The sequence below is a fragment of the Nesoenas mayeri genome (assembly GCF_963082525.1).
Source record: "Nesoenas mayeri genome assembly, chromosome: 3".
In the NCBI taxonomy this organism is placed as follows: domain Eukaryota; kingdom Metazoa; phylum Chordata; class Aves; order Columbiformes; family Columbidae; genus Nesoenas; species Nesoenas mayeri.
The window spans coordinates 114,163,884-114,179,012 of record NC_137544.1 but is presented as its reverse complement, the minus strand read 5'-3'; the positions used below and the strand labels follow the sequence as shown (position 1 = coordinate 114,179,012).

At 41.5% G+C, this 15,129-nt stretch overlaps 1 protein-coding gene across 1 annotated transcript in view; it reads left to right on the top strand.

The window, feature by feature from the left end:
- Nucleotides 1–15,129, top strand: part of PCSK2 (proprotein convertase subtilisin/kexin type 2) — a gene marked incomplete at both ends in the record, with an annotated part of 102,328 nt that overhangs the window by 10,665 nt on the left and 76,534 nt on the right. The window contains one exon of the mRNA XM_080342327.1: nt 11,144–11,248. Coding sequence (XP_080198453.1) covers nt 11,144–11,248 — 105 coding nt within the window. The remainder of the gene's footprint in view (nt 1–11,143; nt 11,249–15,129) is intronic.

The window sequence follows — 15,129 nt, the reverse complement described above, 5'->3', positions numbered from 1 at the left end:
ATCAAGTTAAGCAGTAATCATTTGAAACTATATCCTGCCCTTTCAAGTGGTAAGAGTTTCATTCATGGGTGGTTTGTGGTTGCAGAGATATAGTGATTCCGAATTGGGTCAATCTTTTGAAACACCTTGTATGTTGTACCTTGGTAGAGAAACCAGTATTCCAGGCTCTAAAGGCTGAAACACGCTGAGTGATTAATTAAGAACCTACGTTTGCCTTGTGTGACCGATGTAATAAAAGCCAGATGACATATTGTCACATGCTGGATTGACCACAGTTTCTGCTGGCAATAAACTTCTATCATTTATTAATTGATGGTAATAAACAGTAAAAAGATGTATTTCACAGCTGCCTGAAAGGTCAGTGAGGCAGGTCCTGGGAGGGAGAGGTGGGGGTGCTTCTTTTTTTCCTTTCACATCATTGTTGCTGGCATTGAGGCAGATGTGGGTTATCCTTTTTCTTGTGTCTAATACGCAGCTCTCGAACCCAGTCAGAGCAGTTGATCCCTGTTGTGAAGTGATGACTGTACTGGTGTGTACTGGAGCCGAGAGGAGATCTCTCCAGTTTATGATGGCATGAGTAATGGAAGAATTTGCCTCTGACCTGGTCCTGTAATAGTGGGGATCAGTGTCTGTGACTTTCTCTTAGCAGAGTCAAGCAGCTTTATAAAAGTAAGGAAAACAGCAGTGTCCTAAAATTTATCTTTTCCTTGGCTCCACTGAAAATGTTTTCCTTAAAGTTTCCTTGCCCTGCTCTTCTCAAGCTTACTATCTTAAGGTGTTTTTTTAAAAAAAGAAGCAGCAACAGTGTGCCCCCCATCCCCAACCCCGATTACTTTAATGTCACAGTTTATGGGAGCTTCTCTCCCATAAAGCACGTATTTTTCTCCAGGAATTGACTGTTTCTCTGGGAACTGGAAGACTTGTTCACTGTGGTCTAACAACAGAAACCTCCCTGTGAGGCACTTTCTGTCAATCGGCTATTGCTTGGCAGCTTAGCATTAAACAGACATGGAGACAAAAGGGAAGAATAATTTTTTTTTACTAGAAAGAGAGCTACAAATCATCGTTAAGTGTTGGTAAGGACTCGCATCCTTGCATTAGTGCAATTCACCTTTGCTTTCTTGAGTAGCTCTTGTCGGTAAGCAACTAATTTTGGTCTCAGCTGCTTTTATAGCACTACTTCATTAGAGCTTGAGTTCATGACGTTATATTTTGGTGCTACATTAGCTGCGCACTTGCACACATGTTTATATCCTACACGCTTCGCTACTTGGACATAGGTTTAAAAATAATGCTGAACTGCTCTGCTGAAACGTCTTGCCTTCTTTCCATCCTTAAGATATAAATACTAGTAATTTTTGGCTGGCGCACACCCCATCTTATTGCTGTTTTAAAAACAGCAAACTTTATCTCACAGCTTTTATCTCACTGTCTTTAGAGCTGATGTGACACCAGGTTCCAGTGTGACAATAGCAGTCAACCTGTTTGGTTACGTGCTGAAGAGGAGAGCTGGGCTGTAGATCAGGAATGAGGCCAAGCAGCCGTTGTTAGCAACGCTAATTGCTGTCAGCGGTATCGATCCAGCTTAGTTAGACACATACCATGGTCACTTCCATTTGCAAACTATAACTAAATCAAGCCGTTTCTTATGAGTTTTCCTAAGGCAGATATACTGATATGAAGAAATATCCATCATGTTGTATTTAAACATATTAAAATATTTACCAAATATCTATTGCTAAGGAGATACCTGATTACATATGTATATATTGCAGGTCTAGATATACCCATTAATATATGTTGACAATGGCAGTTATTGTTTTATAGCACAGTCTATAGTGCTGTGCAAATGTTGATTAAATTAATCCTATCAATAAAATCAGTAAACAAGTACTTATTATACTATGCCATTTTACATGTGAGGCAACTGAAACAAGAATATTACAGCTGTAATTGCCTGAGATTCTCCTAATATTAGTAGGCGCTGGAGTTACGCAGCATTTCTGAAGAACAGACTCTCAGTGCATTGGCCAGGGCTAAGCTACAAGGATTATTTAGAATACAGCTGAAACTCATGTCTTGTGACTTTTAGTCCTGGCTCTGTCCTACTGCAGAGAGGCAAAGCACAAATTAAATGGTCCTGGATAGAATCATCTTGAGGAGAAGCCTGAGATGTATAAACTTTCACAGAGTATTATCATCTTGGGAGATGCTTTGAGAGCAGTCAGACAGAAAGGGACCTGGGGGTACTAATTGACAGGAAGCTCAACATGAGCCATCAGTGTGCCCAGGTGGCCAAGAAGGCCAATGGTAACCTGTCCTGTATCAAAAATAGCGTGGTCAGCAGGACAAGGGCAGTGATCCTTCCCCTGTAGTCTGCATTGGTGAGGCCACACCTGGAGTATTGTGTTCAGTTCTGGGCCCCTCCGTTCAGGAAAGACATTGAAGTGCTGGAGCGGGTCCAGAGAAGAGCAACAAGACTGGTGAAGGGACTTGAACATAAGACCTATGGGGAGAGGCTGAGGGAGCTGGGCTTGTTTAGTCTAGAGAAGAGAAGGCTTAGAGGTGACCTCATCACTCTCTAGAACTACCTGAAGGGAAGTTCTAGCCAGGTGGGGATTGGTCTCTTCTCCCAGGCAGTCAGCAATAGGACAAGGGGGCATGGGCTTAAACTCTGCCAGGGGAAATTTAGACTGGATATTAGAAAGAAATTCTTTACAGAGAGAGTGGTCAGGCATTGGAATGGCTGCCCGGGGAGGTGCTGGACTCGCTGTCCCTGGAGGTTTTTAAACTGAGATTGGACATGGCACTTAGTGCCATGATCTAGTTAAAGGACTGAAGTTGGACCAAGGGTTGGACTTGATCTCTGAGGTCTTTTCCAACCCAGTCGATTCTGTGATTCTGTGAGAACACAGAAGAGACTTGAAAGAGTAGCAGGATACCCAGAAGAGCCCCGTTGCTCTAAGCAGGAGACAGGCATGAATAGCAAAAGTTTTGTTTGCCTTTGGTCATAAAATGTAGAACTGGCAAAACCACTTTTGGGGCACCATTCTTTTTTTCCTTGTATTCTTAAAGCACTGACTGTCACGGGCTAAATCACTACATAAGTTAGTTAACTGGGTCAAGCACTGACTGGCTTTTTGGCTGTGATGTTATTTACATTGCATGGTTAAGGGCCAATAATTCCTTGAGGTCACTACTAACATGAACAAGTTAGGAAATTTAAGCCTAGGAGGAAGTGTGCCTAGAGCATGTCTGGAGTCTAATTTCTGTTTGTCTTTTGTTTTGTTTTGGTTGGTTGTTTGTGAGTTTTGTTGTTTGTTTGTTTGGGGGTTTTATTGGAGGGGAGTGGTGTGTGTTGGTTTTCGGTTGGTGGTTGTTATTATTTGTGCTATTTTGTGCTACTGACACCTGTTTTAAGAAAATGTAGTTGATTCAGCTTCTGATGGAATCATATTTACTTCATTATTCTAAATGATGTGTGTGGTTGTTATGGAGGTGCACAGCTGAATGATTGGAAGGGGCCATCTCATTTTCCCAGTGGCCATTTGTGGCTGCTAAAAGTGACAACACAACTGTTAGATGCTCCCAGTGACTTTCTGGGTGCTGAGCTCCAGGGTTCGTCCTGATGCCCGGGGCTTGGCTGACATGCTTTTCTTGCAGGATCCTCCACATCTATGTAAGAGGACATCATGATGATTGCTAAGCCTTCACTGTCAGCCAAACAGTAGCAATCATCTACTCTAGGCAATGACGATCTGGATTAATCCAGGCAGTCCAATGCAAGTTCATTCTCTTTTGCAAATCTGGAAAGTATAGTGCTTTCAACAGGGCACCTGGTCGAATCAATAGTGGGTTTTATAGTTACTGGGAAGTAACAAGTAAAACTGTCTGAAATGCACAGATCCATTCACATAAACTAGAATAATCCTTTTAAAAGCCTCAAATGGCTTCTTCAGTTCACCGAGACACCTATCAGCAAATCCACAATCTTGTCGCTGATGACTTATATGACTGTTCCATGCTTGCAGGATGAAGCTCTTCAATGACAAACTTAATAGTGATATAAATACAGTAGAACGTTAAACCTTTATGTTTCATTCACTCGCAAATCAAATTACAAATACTGCAAGTGTAAAACCAAACCAATGGACCAGTGTTTTGTAAGCAACTGGAAGCACTATGTGTGATAATGTAAGAACAAAACTGATGAGAAAATAAGAGATAGGCATTTAACATCAGAATTGATCCACCTGACTCTGGACAGTTGTGCTCCTCTTCCCAGGTGCTCAGCTCTGCTCACTTTAACATGGTCGCTGAAAATAGCTCAGATAAATAATGGTCTCAGAGTGCCTCTTTTTTTGGTCATGAATTGTATGTGGAGCTCAGACGAATTCCACATGGACAGGCTGGACACTTAAGTGTAACAGCAGCCCACATCTGGTTCTGTTGATTCCTTGTATTTACTAAACCTCTCATGTCCAGCTGTAGGAAGACTGTTTAACCTTGTGGTGCTGCATGCAAGAGGGACTAGACAAAAGGCTTTATTTTATCCTTTTGGATAAATTAATATCCAAAGGTATATATTCTGCAAAGTCTTGGGTTGACACATTGATGTTTTACTGTTTCTAGACTAAAAGACATTTCACTGTGGAGGTGAGAGAACCCTTCAGAAACCATTGGAAACTACTTCTGCTGGCTTGAGGAAGACTTATTAGAACTTTTAAAGCAGGGTTGTAATCTTCTTACAGGCTAACCTATATCTTAAAAAATGATAATAGGTAGACTTTTTGCCATGCGTATGACAATATTTCCATTGACTTCTGGAAGAAAGGAAGAAAGAGCAGATCAATGAGCTCTCAACCAAGTTGTCACAGTCCTTATTACCACCACCTGTTGCTGATTCCCTTAAAAGTTGGTTGGATATGCACATGAAACAGAGCTGAAAACATACGTAAGCATCCAAGTCAGGCATTTCTGAATTATTTTGTAGGAAAAATGTTGTACTGTTTGTTAGTCAGTTGATTTCACAAGGATCATCTTCTAATGATGTTTTAATGTGACATTTACATTTTGGGACAGTTAAAGCTGTGTCAAACACCTCCACCTGCCAGGTTTGCCAAGATAAGCAGATTAGGCTTTGGTGGAGGCAGCTAAATAAGACACAGGTGCAATGAGAAACGAGCCAGGAGGAGTGAGTCATAAGTCAGACCTGGCCCAGGCTGTGCGAGTCTTCAGGGCTGCTTGGAGCTTGTGCAGATCTCTCGCTCCACCTGAAATCCTTCTGCTGAGCCTTCAGAGTAATTATAGCACACTAATGAGAAAGTGTGAAATCCTTGCCTGGGGCCATGGGGACGCAGTGGATTGGATTGCATGTTGGGTAAGCTCTGGCACAGCTTTAGTCCTCTGTGCTATTTCACATTTCTCCACCAACAGTTGAATTAATTCTTTCTTATTGGTGCTTTGTTCTGTGTTATTTGGAGGCCTGGGGCTGCTTGTGTTTCTAGCTGGCTCTACTCTTACATGGCCCTCATTGCTATAGTGAGTGAGCGCCTTTGACTTCAGACTTGGCTCCCATCTGTGTATGTAAAAGTAAAACGATTTCTAATGCTAATTGGGGTGAGGGAAAATGAGAGAAAGAGAGTTTAAAAATTCATATTGAATATTTATAAGCGTCTTCAGTGCATTTGGTGAAACTGGTATGAAAAGGTTTCTAAAAGGTTTCTAATTTCTGCTGGGAGGCACTTTGTTGTGCTTCAGCTATAATGGTAACTGAAGGAGCGAGGCTTGTGGGGCCTGTGAAGGGTCCAAATACATTTACTCGTGCCAGGTTTAGGTCATATATTTTGTTGGTGTAATTACTGAGCAGTAATGGGATGAAAGAGCTCACCTGTGCAGATTTATGGCCCCTTTTAAAGTCAGGAGCTGTGCTCTGTGGGGGAGAGATGCTTTGTGTTATATTTAAATAGTTGTTTACTTTTTGTTTTGTTTTGTTTTTAGCTTGGGGGCTGGGTATTGGTTTCTTTTCCTCAGAGCAGACAAAGGGTTTCTTTAGCACTGATGTTTGTTTGAACCCTTGTGTGCCTGGCCACACTTTCACGCTAAGGCAAGTGAGGAGCCCTGAAGAGGGTCTTTATCAGCCTGGCTGGATGAATCTCATTTCTATGAATTGTTCGCCGACAGATCCATTTATGCTGATTTTGGTGATGGTCAAAGAAGTTGACCCTGGGGTAACTTGTTATAAATGAGCCTTTGCTTGTATTTTAAAATTATTTTGCTCAAAATGAGGTTGTTATGGACTGTTGTCTTTGTTGGTGACTTGGGAGAGGAACCTTAACAATAGGTTCAAGTAAGCTGGTTTTGGAATATTACAGTATCAGGGAGAAACCCTTGGAAATCCTGCACAAAAGAAAGCAGTGTAGTGTACGGATGCTGTGTTACATGACCCAACATGGCAGGCTGATTGGGCAGAGATCAGTCATGTTAAAAAAGGAGGGGGCAAATCAATCTGTGCTGAAGTTTTCTGTGGGCACCTTAATTTGCTTGTGAGATGTATGTAGAACGAGTAGAGCCCTGAAGCAAGTCAGGAAAATTTAATATTAAAGGTAAGGAGTCAGGAACATTTAATGTTAAAGATCAGCCTGGGAACCAAGGTTCCTCTTTATTTTTGTGTTGCATTTGTTACCTTTTAAAACTAATGACAGACCGAAAATGCTGGACCTCGCACTGTGAGCCAGGTGAAGTACTGATGCCACTGGCAGCTTTGTTCAACCTTTATTTTTATTATTATTATTATTAATACTTTATTTATTTTAGCATTTATTTCTGCTTTGTTTTGCTACAGATGGGCTCTCCTGGTCAAATGACACTGATGCGTTTATGGTTGCTTTCAGTGTTAGCTCTGCTGAAGGTGGCCCCAGTGGTGCTGTTTTAGAATGAGGAACAGTGTCTGAATTTAGTCTTTTTGTGGGTTATTTTCTTTAAACCCTGCAACACTTTGTACTTTGTCCTTTGCTTTCAGACAGGTAAAACTACATCTGGTACCACCATGTATATTGTCCAAGGCAAGACCAAATAAGAAGTGCAGTTTGATTTTTCTCTGCCAAGTAGACGGAATGGGATGGGAGCCTTGTATGCTGCCTCATCCAGGCTGCCTTATGCCTGATCTTTCTTTCCTGGAGCAGATGAGTGGTTGAGGGCTCAGCAGTGGATCATGTCCTTTTGGTTATTTTTCCTTCCCTCTCCCTTTCCAACACAACAGAATGACCGTCTGGAAGCAGCACCTGGCAGGGGAAAATTGTAGCTGCCTATTTACAGCCCTTCTTCCAGGAGGCAGCACCTACGGCAGCAGAGAGTAAACTTCTTGCTATTTTCTCTTGCTGGGGAAAGATAGTCAGATGTAAGAAGAAGAGTGCAGAAAGACTGGGAGCCATGGATTTAACTTATTTTTGTTTCAATAGTAATTACACCTGGACTTCTCTGGTGGAGCAGTAGCCTGAGAACAGCCAAGCTACCTCAGAGTTGGAGGTATCGGTGCTAAAACTGTGCATGATATGGAGTGTTCCCTGTTTCCTTCTATACCAAATGGTACATCCCTGTCATTTTGCTTTCTAAATAGACCTCTTCCATTTAAAGTGTGTGTTTGTTTTTCCCCTCGGTTTAGTTGAACACTGAATTTTTAAGCTATGTTCTGGTCCACATCCTTTTCAGGAAGGTGGTTAAACAGGATTTCATCTTTACTTTAGGTAGTGTTGTTAATAACCACAAGGAGGCTGCGAATCTGAAGGAGACAGGTGGATATATAAGCTTTTCTACTTGCTGTGTTGTGTTTATGTGTTTAATTTTATACAAATATTGCAAGTAACAAAGTGCCTGTAATTCCTGAGATTCTCGGAGTCCTACTTTGTATTGAACCATGTTTAAACATCAAGGCAATGCTAGACCATTTTCTATCTGTAAGTAATCCTCCTCACTTGAATATTCAAGTGCTTTCCAGTAATCAGTTATCTTACATAACTGCTAATTTTTCTCTGAGGGCAGGAAGCTTTGCATCTGTCTTACAGAAAGAACCTGAACCACCAGGCTGAGTGTGTTATTTCTCCATGTTATTACACAAGCAGAGCCTGCTGCTGCTGAAATAGGAATTTTACTCAAATACAATTCCAGCTTTACAATGGGAGTATTACGGAGTAGCAATTGCTGGTGACACTTTGGAGTTGTTTTTATGTACAGGAGCCCTTCTGTTTTCATTTCCCTTCATTACATGCACTGTTCATTTTGCTGTTTTGCTCTGATTCCAAGTCAAAGAAGCCAATAGCGGGAACGTCAGCCCTGCTGGGCGCTCCCTGCATCCTGCCCGTCGGTTGCTGCCGAGCACTTATTGACTCAATAGCAGGAGTTCATCAGAACCAGAGCACTTCAGTGGTTGCTTGTGGCATTCACAGATCTCAATGCAAAATCCTCAGAAAACCATGTGACATTTTAGGCCCTTTGCTGCTGTCTGACTTCTCCTGCGTGTACGTTCATTAATTTTAAGGATTTACTGAAGGGTTTAGGTCCTGCAGGTTGCCTGTTTTCTACTATTTGTTATTCACAGTCCATGGCGTTTGATCATGACATATCTCAGGTATTTCCTCACTTAGCTGCCTTCCTGTCTCATTGAATGAGTGTGAAAACCCTGCGAACTGTGAAATATCCGAGTTCCTCAGAGGTTCCTGGGATAGCTGTGGGAAGAATGGAATAGTCTCGGTCAAACTTCTTCATTATTTTGTCAATAAATCTGGTTATACTAACTTATATTGCTTTTGATTATGGTTAGATTTGAATACACCAGCTTTAAAAGTTTCCTATATAATATATTGCTTCATTTTAAGTGGCCCTAGAAACTAAAGCTACACAGGAAATAAACAGTGAATGCATGTTATATGTTGCCAGACAGCCTTAAAATTGCTGAGTCTTCCTTAATGCAAGAGTATCAAGATCAATATTTGACTGGAATTGATTTGAACGGTTGATACTGAAATTAAAAGAAGAAAAATAGACTGATTTTGCTGAATCAGAGGGGTAATTGGACCACAGCTTGCGATGAATGGTAATGGTTAGCATGGTGAAATGGATTTCAAGCTATAACTGATCTGGCTATTTAGATATTTTTTTTCTGCATGTTTTGAGGCTTAGAGTGATGTATCCAATATAGGGGAAGGGCTGTTTCTGGATTATGGAAATACCTTATTATCTAGTTGGTAAAGATGACAGAATTTCAGTCTTAAGAGCTGTGGCTCTGAGGATGGATGTGAAGCACAGGAGACTTTGGTGGCCGCTGCCATGAGCTTTTGTAACCTCATTTCTCCTTCTACCTCAGCTCTTGTGTATATGGAGTCCATGCAAAATATTCTCATTACTTGTCCAGAAGAGCGCTCCAGTTAGCCCTGCAAAGCAGCTCCAAGGGACCATGATGATTTTGATGAAATCTCTTTAACCTTTTATGTACACTTCAAAAGAGGCCTTTTTATCAAAACAAAATGCTTTGATTTTTTTTAAGTTACTTTGCATTTATGTATTATCTATCATACACAATGGAATTTTAAAAGAGAAAATGAAATGCTTTGATTTCATTGATATTAAATGCTTCAATTAACATAAAAAAGGGCTTTGTAGAAAGACAAACAAACAACAAAAAAACCCCAACAAACCGCTCACATACTACTTTATGAAATGTAACCAAATTTTGAATTTCGAGAACTCACTGTGAATCTTCCATTCCCACCCCACTGCACATGTATGCCAAAATACATTTGCAGAACTGCACCAGATACAGTGATAGATTTAATGAAACAGGAGATAATTTCATAGAAGGAAAATTATATTTGTGAACTGTTTATACCTGTGAGCAGGTAAAGAATCTTTGTTTTATAGCAGCAAGATCCTGCTACCCTTATTCAACCCAGCTTTTCACAGTGAATATTCTGTCTAGATGTCAGTTTTTCAGTAAAGAATCTTCAACTCCTGCTAAGAGGTTCATGTTATCATGAAGTAAAGGTAATAAAAAGGAGAGGAACAGGGCTGTCACGGCTGTTCTGGAATATCTCTTTTAAGTAGTTATTTTACATGCAGGGTAGTCTAACCTTTGAAGTTGAAATGTTCACAGAATTAACCTATAAATTCCCAATGAAAGCCCATTTTTTTTTCCCCAACTTTTACAAAGAAAAGCTGAATTTAAAAATGCAGTTACTTGCTTAGATTTGAACGTCCAACCAGAATCTCCCTATTAGTTTGGATTGGGGAAAAACCTGTTGAACTTGAGATGCAAATGGCACTTTCTAACTGCCTGCTGGAAGTGGGATGCAGTTCTAACACCATATGTTTTAGCCTTCTCAAAGCTAAATGTCAACTGGCCTTCCAGTCACTCTCTGCTGATCCTGGGGACAGAAATGCATTTAATGATGGATGTGGATCTTCCTTCCCTGGCACCTGCCTGAGGTGGGGCTGGAAAGCCTTTGGGAGGTGTTTGCTTGCTGCCAAAATGTCTTAGACAATGAAGCCGTACAAGACTCTTCCCACCCACACACTGTGAACTGTCTGCTTGCTTAATATTATTCTTATGTTCCATTTCCCGGCATTCAGAAGAAATTTCAAATGCTGTATTTTTCAGAAAGTGGAAATCAATCGACTTTCTGCCTTACTGCTTACGGCATCGACTTGGGTGCGTTATAATAGCTCAGGAAAGCACTTCTGTGACGCCTTATTGCTGAAGGATGGTTTGAGGTAGCTTCAAATCATTAGCAGTTCATTTTGTTATTTTATTCTGGCTTTGTCAGGAAATTGGAAATAATCCTGATGTGATTTAGGAAGCCCTTCAGAAAAATTTGCACTGTTGACCCTAAACATAAGGCGAAAATTGTACCGAGTATGTACAAGTGAAGTTACACATTGTAAACCTGTAGGAAATAACTTCAGTGCTGCTGGGCACACTTTTCAAAAGTAACTTAGAAGTGACGTTATCAAGAGTGATTTGAGCCCTTTGGCGTAACTGTTCACAAGTCTTGTTCTAGTTGCCTGAGTCACTTCACAGGCAGAAGTTTTCTGTGTCATCCTTATTAATAGCCAATAGCTCCATGATGGTTTTTTTCTCTCTCTTCCTCAGCTCCCTTTTTTAGATACTGGCTACTTCTTTTATCACAATGGCATTGCCAAGGCCAGGAGGAGACGCAGTCTTCAACACAAGCTTCATCTGGAAAAGGATTCCAGGGTAAGTGTTTCATCATTATGTGCCTGTCTCATGTTTTCTTTGTCACATAGACTGTTTTTATGAGATCAGAGTGATGAGCAAATCTGTGGTTACGGCTGCTTCTTTTTCCCTGTGCTCTTTTCAAGCTTGGTGCCAGTGCTTGTGCTGTGTGCACAGATCTCTCAGACAGCCTTAGCTTTTATTGTTTTTCACTACTACAAATATTCTTGCATTCTCTAAGATGTGTCCTCTCTCCAGTAAGGCTCAGCAGTGCCATATTCTCCAGGACATCTCAGTGCACTCTGTCTCTTATGTGGGGAGGGGCTGTCCAGGATACATCCTGCAGTTGTCCCCCCAAAATGTCCTTCAAGTCCATGGGTCATCCAGGGCAGAACACCTTGTGATTTTCTCTGCAGTCACAACGGCGCTTTTTCTCAGGGAATGGCATACACCCCAGATGCTGAGAATGTATGCTGTCAAACCTCAGTATTTCTTTTAGAGGCTGATGCTCGCAGTCTGCAAATGTTGTGCTCAGTTTTCAGAAGCATAAATCCCTCGGACAGGAGGGAAATGTCTTACAATGGTGTAATATTGGGCTGGAGTGGGGCCAGGTAGCACAAAAAGAGTATTTGCTGCCCAAAGTAGATAGGAATGATATGATGACAGCAAACATTATTTTTTAATCCTTCAGTAGGCTTTAAACTCTCTGCACTGTGAGCAAAAAAGAGGGGGAGGGAACAGTTTTATTCCAGACAGAATTTTATTGCCAGATATTGTATTGGAACACGTATGAAAATGAAAAATGGAGTAGGAATAAAAAAAATATGTTAAATAAGATCATAATTGTTGTTGTGACACTAGAGCAAGCAAGGTCTGATGAATTCCCAGCTTAATTTTCCCACTTCTGCAGAAATCTCAAGTGGTGCTGGGCCCAGGTCCAGCTGGGATGCCTGTGGCAGGTCACTCCTGTGGCTGGGAGCCATGAGAGTCAACCACACAGGTTCCCGGTGCTGCCTTCCCCCATCACTTCATCCTGAGATGCTGAGAGCGGAGTGCTGGCAGGTTCCCTGGGGCTGCTGCTGGTCTAAGGTCCCTCTTCCTTGCCGCCTTCTCTAAAGCTAGTACCAGCTACAGGTGAGGGGCTGTGAGGATGAGACCCATTCAACCTGCCTTGAATAGAAATTCTCAGGCTTCCCTCATGTTGTTTACCAAGCAGGGATCGGAAAATAAACCTTTTAGAAACTGTTTACAATTAGTGGATATGGAGCACGTGTCCTGAGAGAGGTGACTTTCATTTCCCTGAACCACCCAATCTTGTTAAAAGGCATTTCAGGAAGAACATACAACTGAGTGAGCACATTGCAAACTAGGGACTGAGTCCAGTCGTTGTGCAAGTGACTCTGTACCGGAAAGAAATATTTCTGTAAGCCTCTGAAGATTTTACAAATATCTGTGATATTTGTATGAATCCACCAGTTCTCGTTGTAGCCTCAGCATCACGTGGCTGAGCACTCCTGCACTAATTCCAGACTGACTCTTGCATTGATTCCCTCTAGACTGTCTGCAGTGCTATTAAGAACAGCTTAAATGAATCTACCTTCTTGTTCAGAGGTGCTCTCTTTTGCAGTCATCTGATATTTGTGGTCTCTGTGCTCTTAGGTGGCGTCTGTCACATGCAATTAAATCTCATTTTTGCTGTTAATCTCCAGTTCTTCCTGGTGCTGCACAGCAATGACATGACTCTCCTTGGCACCCTCCTCTGATCCCAGTGAATAAAGTCCTGTGTTTAAATAAGAAAGAATATCTTCCATGTGAGGAAAAGGATGATCCTGGGTGTATGCTGACCTCATGGGTTACGACATTTCATTTCCACATGTAATGTGACATTTTCTTATCTAGCCCTCCTACTTACTCTGTCCTCTTGGATAGTCCTTGAGCTCTTACGATACCATGTAGGCCAGTTGCCTTTTGTAATACAGTTTGAAAGCAATTAAAATGTTACTCTTATTGCCTTCTTTCTTTTATATGTGGGATTTGGGGAAGTCATTAAAATTCCAGTCATATTTGCTTATAAGTGGAAACATGAGTTGTGTTGACAGTACTTAATTTCAAACTCCAAAAATAATTTCTACATTTAATGGCAGCTTTCTAGGCCATTTACATTTGATTTTACTTAGCAACAAATGTCAGTGCTGTCATGGTTAATATGTAAACACATGAAGCCAAGAATAAAATCTTCCTGTTGTCAGGCGAGCCAGGGAGAAAACTTCCACCACAGGGCCCTACAAATCTCTCAGGAACCTTTACAGTAAATGCTGTTTTTCTTAGCCCTACCCAAATGTTGTGAGAAAGTGAGCTGCAGTTACTTTTCACTTTTAAGGAGATTACAATTCCTAGCTAATTTTAATTATTAGTTGAAAACCAGCACAGATGTTCACTCAATTAATTAATGTTCTTTAATCAATTAAGTCCCTTGAGGAACCATGTCAGTTTTTCAAGAGTCCGTGGAGATAGATGGCAGAACACTACGCAAATAGGTTACTGCATCATCTTCATGCTCTGCATGTCTTTTAAAATGCTCGAAAAAGCTTTGCTGTGTAAAATTTACTGGATGTTTTCACCAAAGTAATTTGAAGATATGCTAAACATATACAGTGGCTGTGTGATAAACATCATCCACTGTCAAGAGGCTGGGAATGGAGTATTATTAAGATGCCTTCCTAGAGATCCAGCAAGAACTCAATCTTTGTGCTGATGAACAGCCTCAAATATGATTGATTTGACATTATTTAACACATGAGCATTGCTGAAGCCTGCAGCAGTGCTGGCAGCAGGTGAAAGCGTGTGTAACAGTGTCACACAGTTTGTTGTGCAATTGAACCATTCCAGAAAAACACGGTGCAGGAAGCACCGTGGCTTTTGCTGACAGTACCGTACTCCCTGGGCTTCTCACCATCAGGATGGCAAATGCCATAGTGAATTGATCTGCTTCAAAGGGGATCTGTTTAGTTATTTAAACTACATTCTCTGAGGTACAGAGAACCTTCCAGGAGACGTTTACACAGAAATGTGTGTGTGTGTGTCCGTGATTTCCGGGTGCACTTGTATTTTGTTACTTTACGATATGTACCTTCGGTGCCACCAGATTTTGGGGAGGAAATAAAGCCCCTTTAACATTTTTTACACGTTAAAGCTGGAATTTTTAATGAGGTGAGACAGAGCAGAAAGATATTCAGCAATTCTACATGTGAAATTGCATTTTCATCTGCCTTTTTTGTTAATGGTTTCACCTGAAATTTCTCAGACCAAATGGTCAGGCGTGGTTTGAATTGGGAAGCTCAAGTGGCTGCTCGACTTTGCCCTGGAGCTGCAGGCAGGGAGACAGTCCTTGCCATGACCCATGGTCACAGGTAGCTGGGAGGAAGTGACAGTGGGGACAAGGGCCCTGGGTGACATAAATCCATAGAGGAACTATGGTGGGATGGGACCAGACATCAGCGTGAAGGTGCAGAGAGATAAGTGGGACAGGCTGAAGCAAGAGCCCAGAGTCAGAAAAGAGGTGGAGTGATTTGGGCATCAAGCCAGCCTGTGAGGTGAAGAGGCTGTGCAGAAGCACCAGGATAGACTGGAGAGACTGGAAACAGGGTGTTCATGTTGACATCTAAGTGCAGGTCACAACGCAACCTTAGATCTAGGTGACCTTTTCCAAGGGAGGCTTTCCTGTGAACAAAGGCAAATAAAGCTTCTGTAAGAGCAGAGTTTGGTTTTAATTATGTGGAACAGTGGTATGTTTCATGAGTGTAATTGATCTGGAAAAAGTAAATCAGAAATACTTCATACTGCCTTGTTTTTTAGGTGTCTTGTCTCTGAAAGAACAGCAGAGGCAGGTTGGGAAGCAGAGT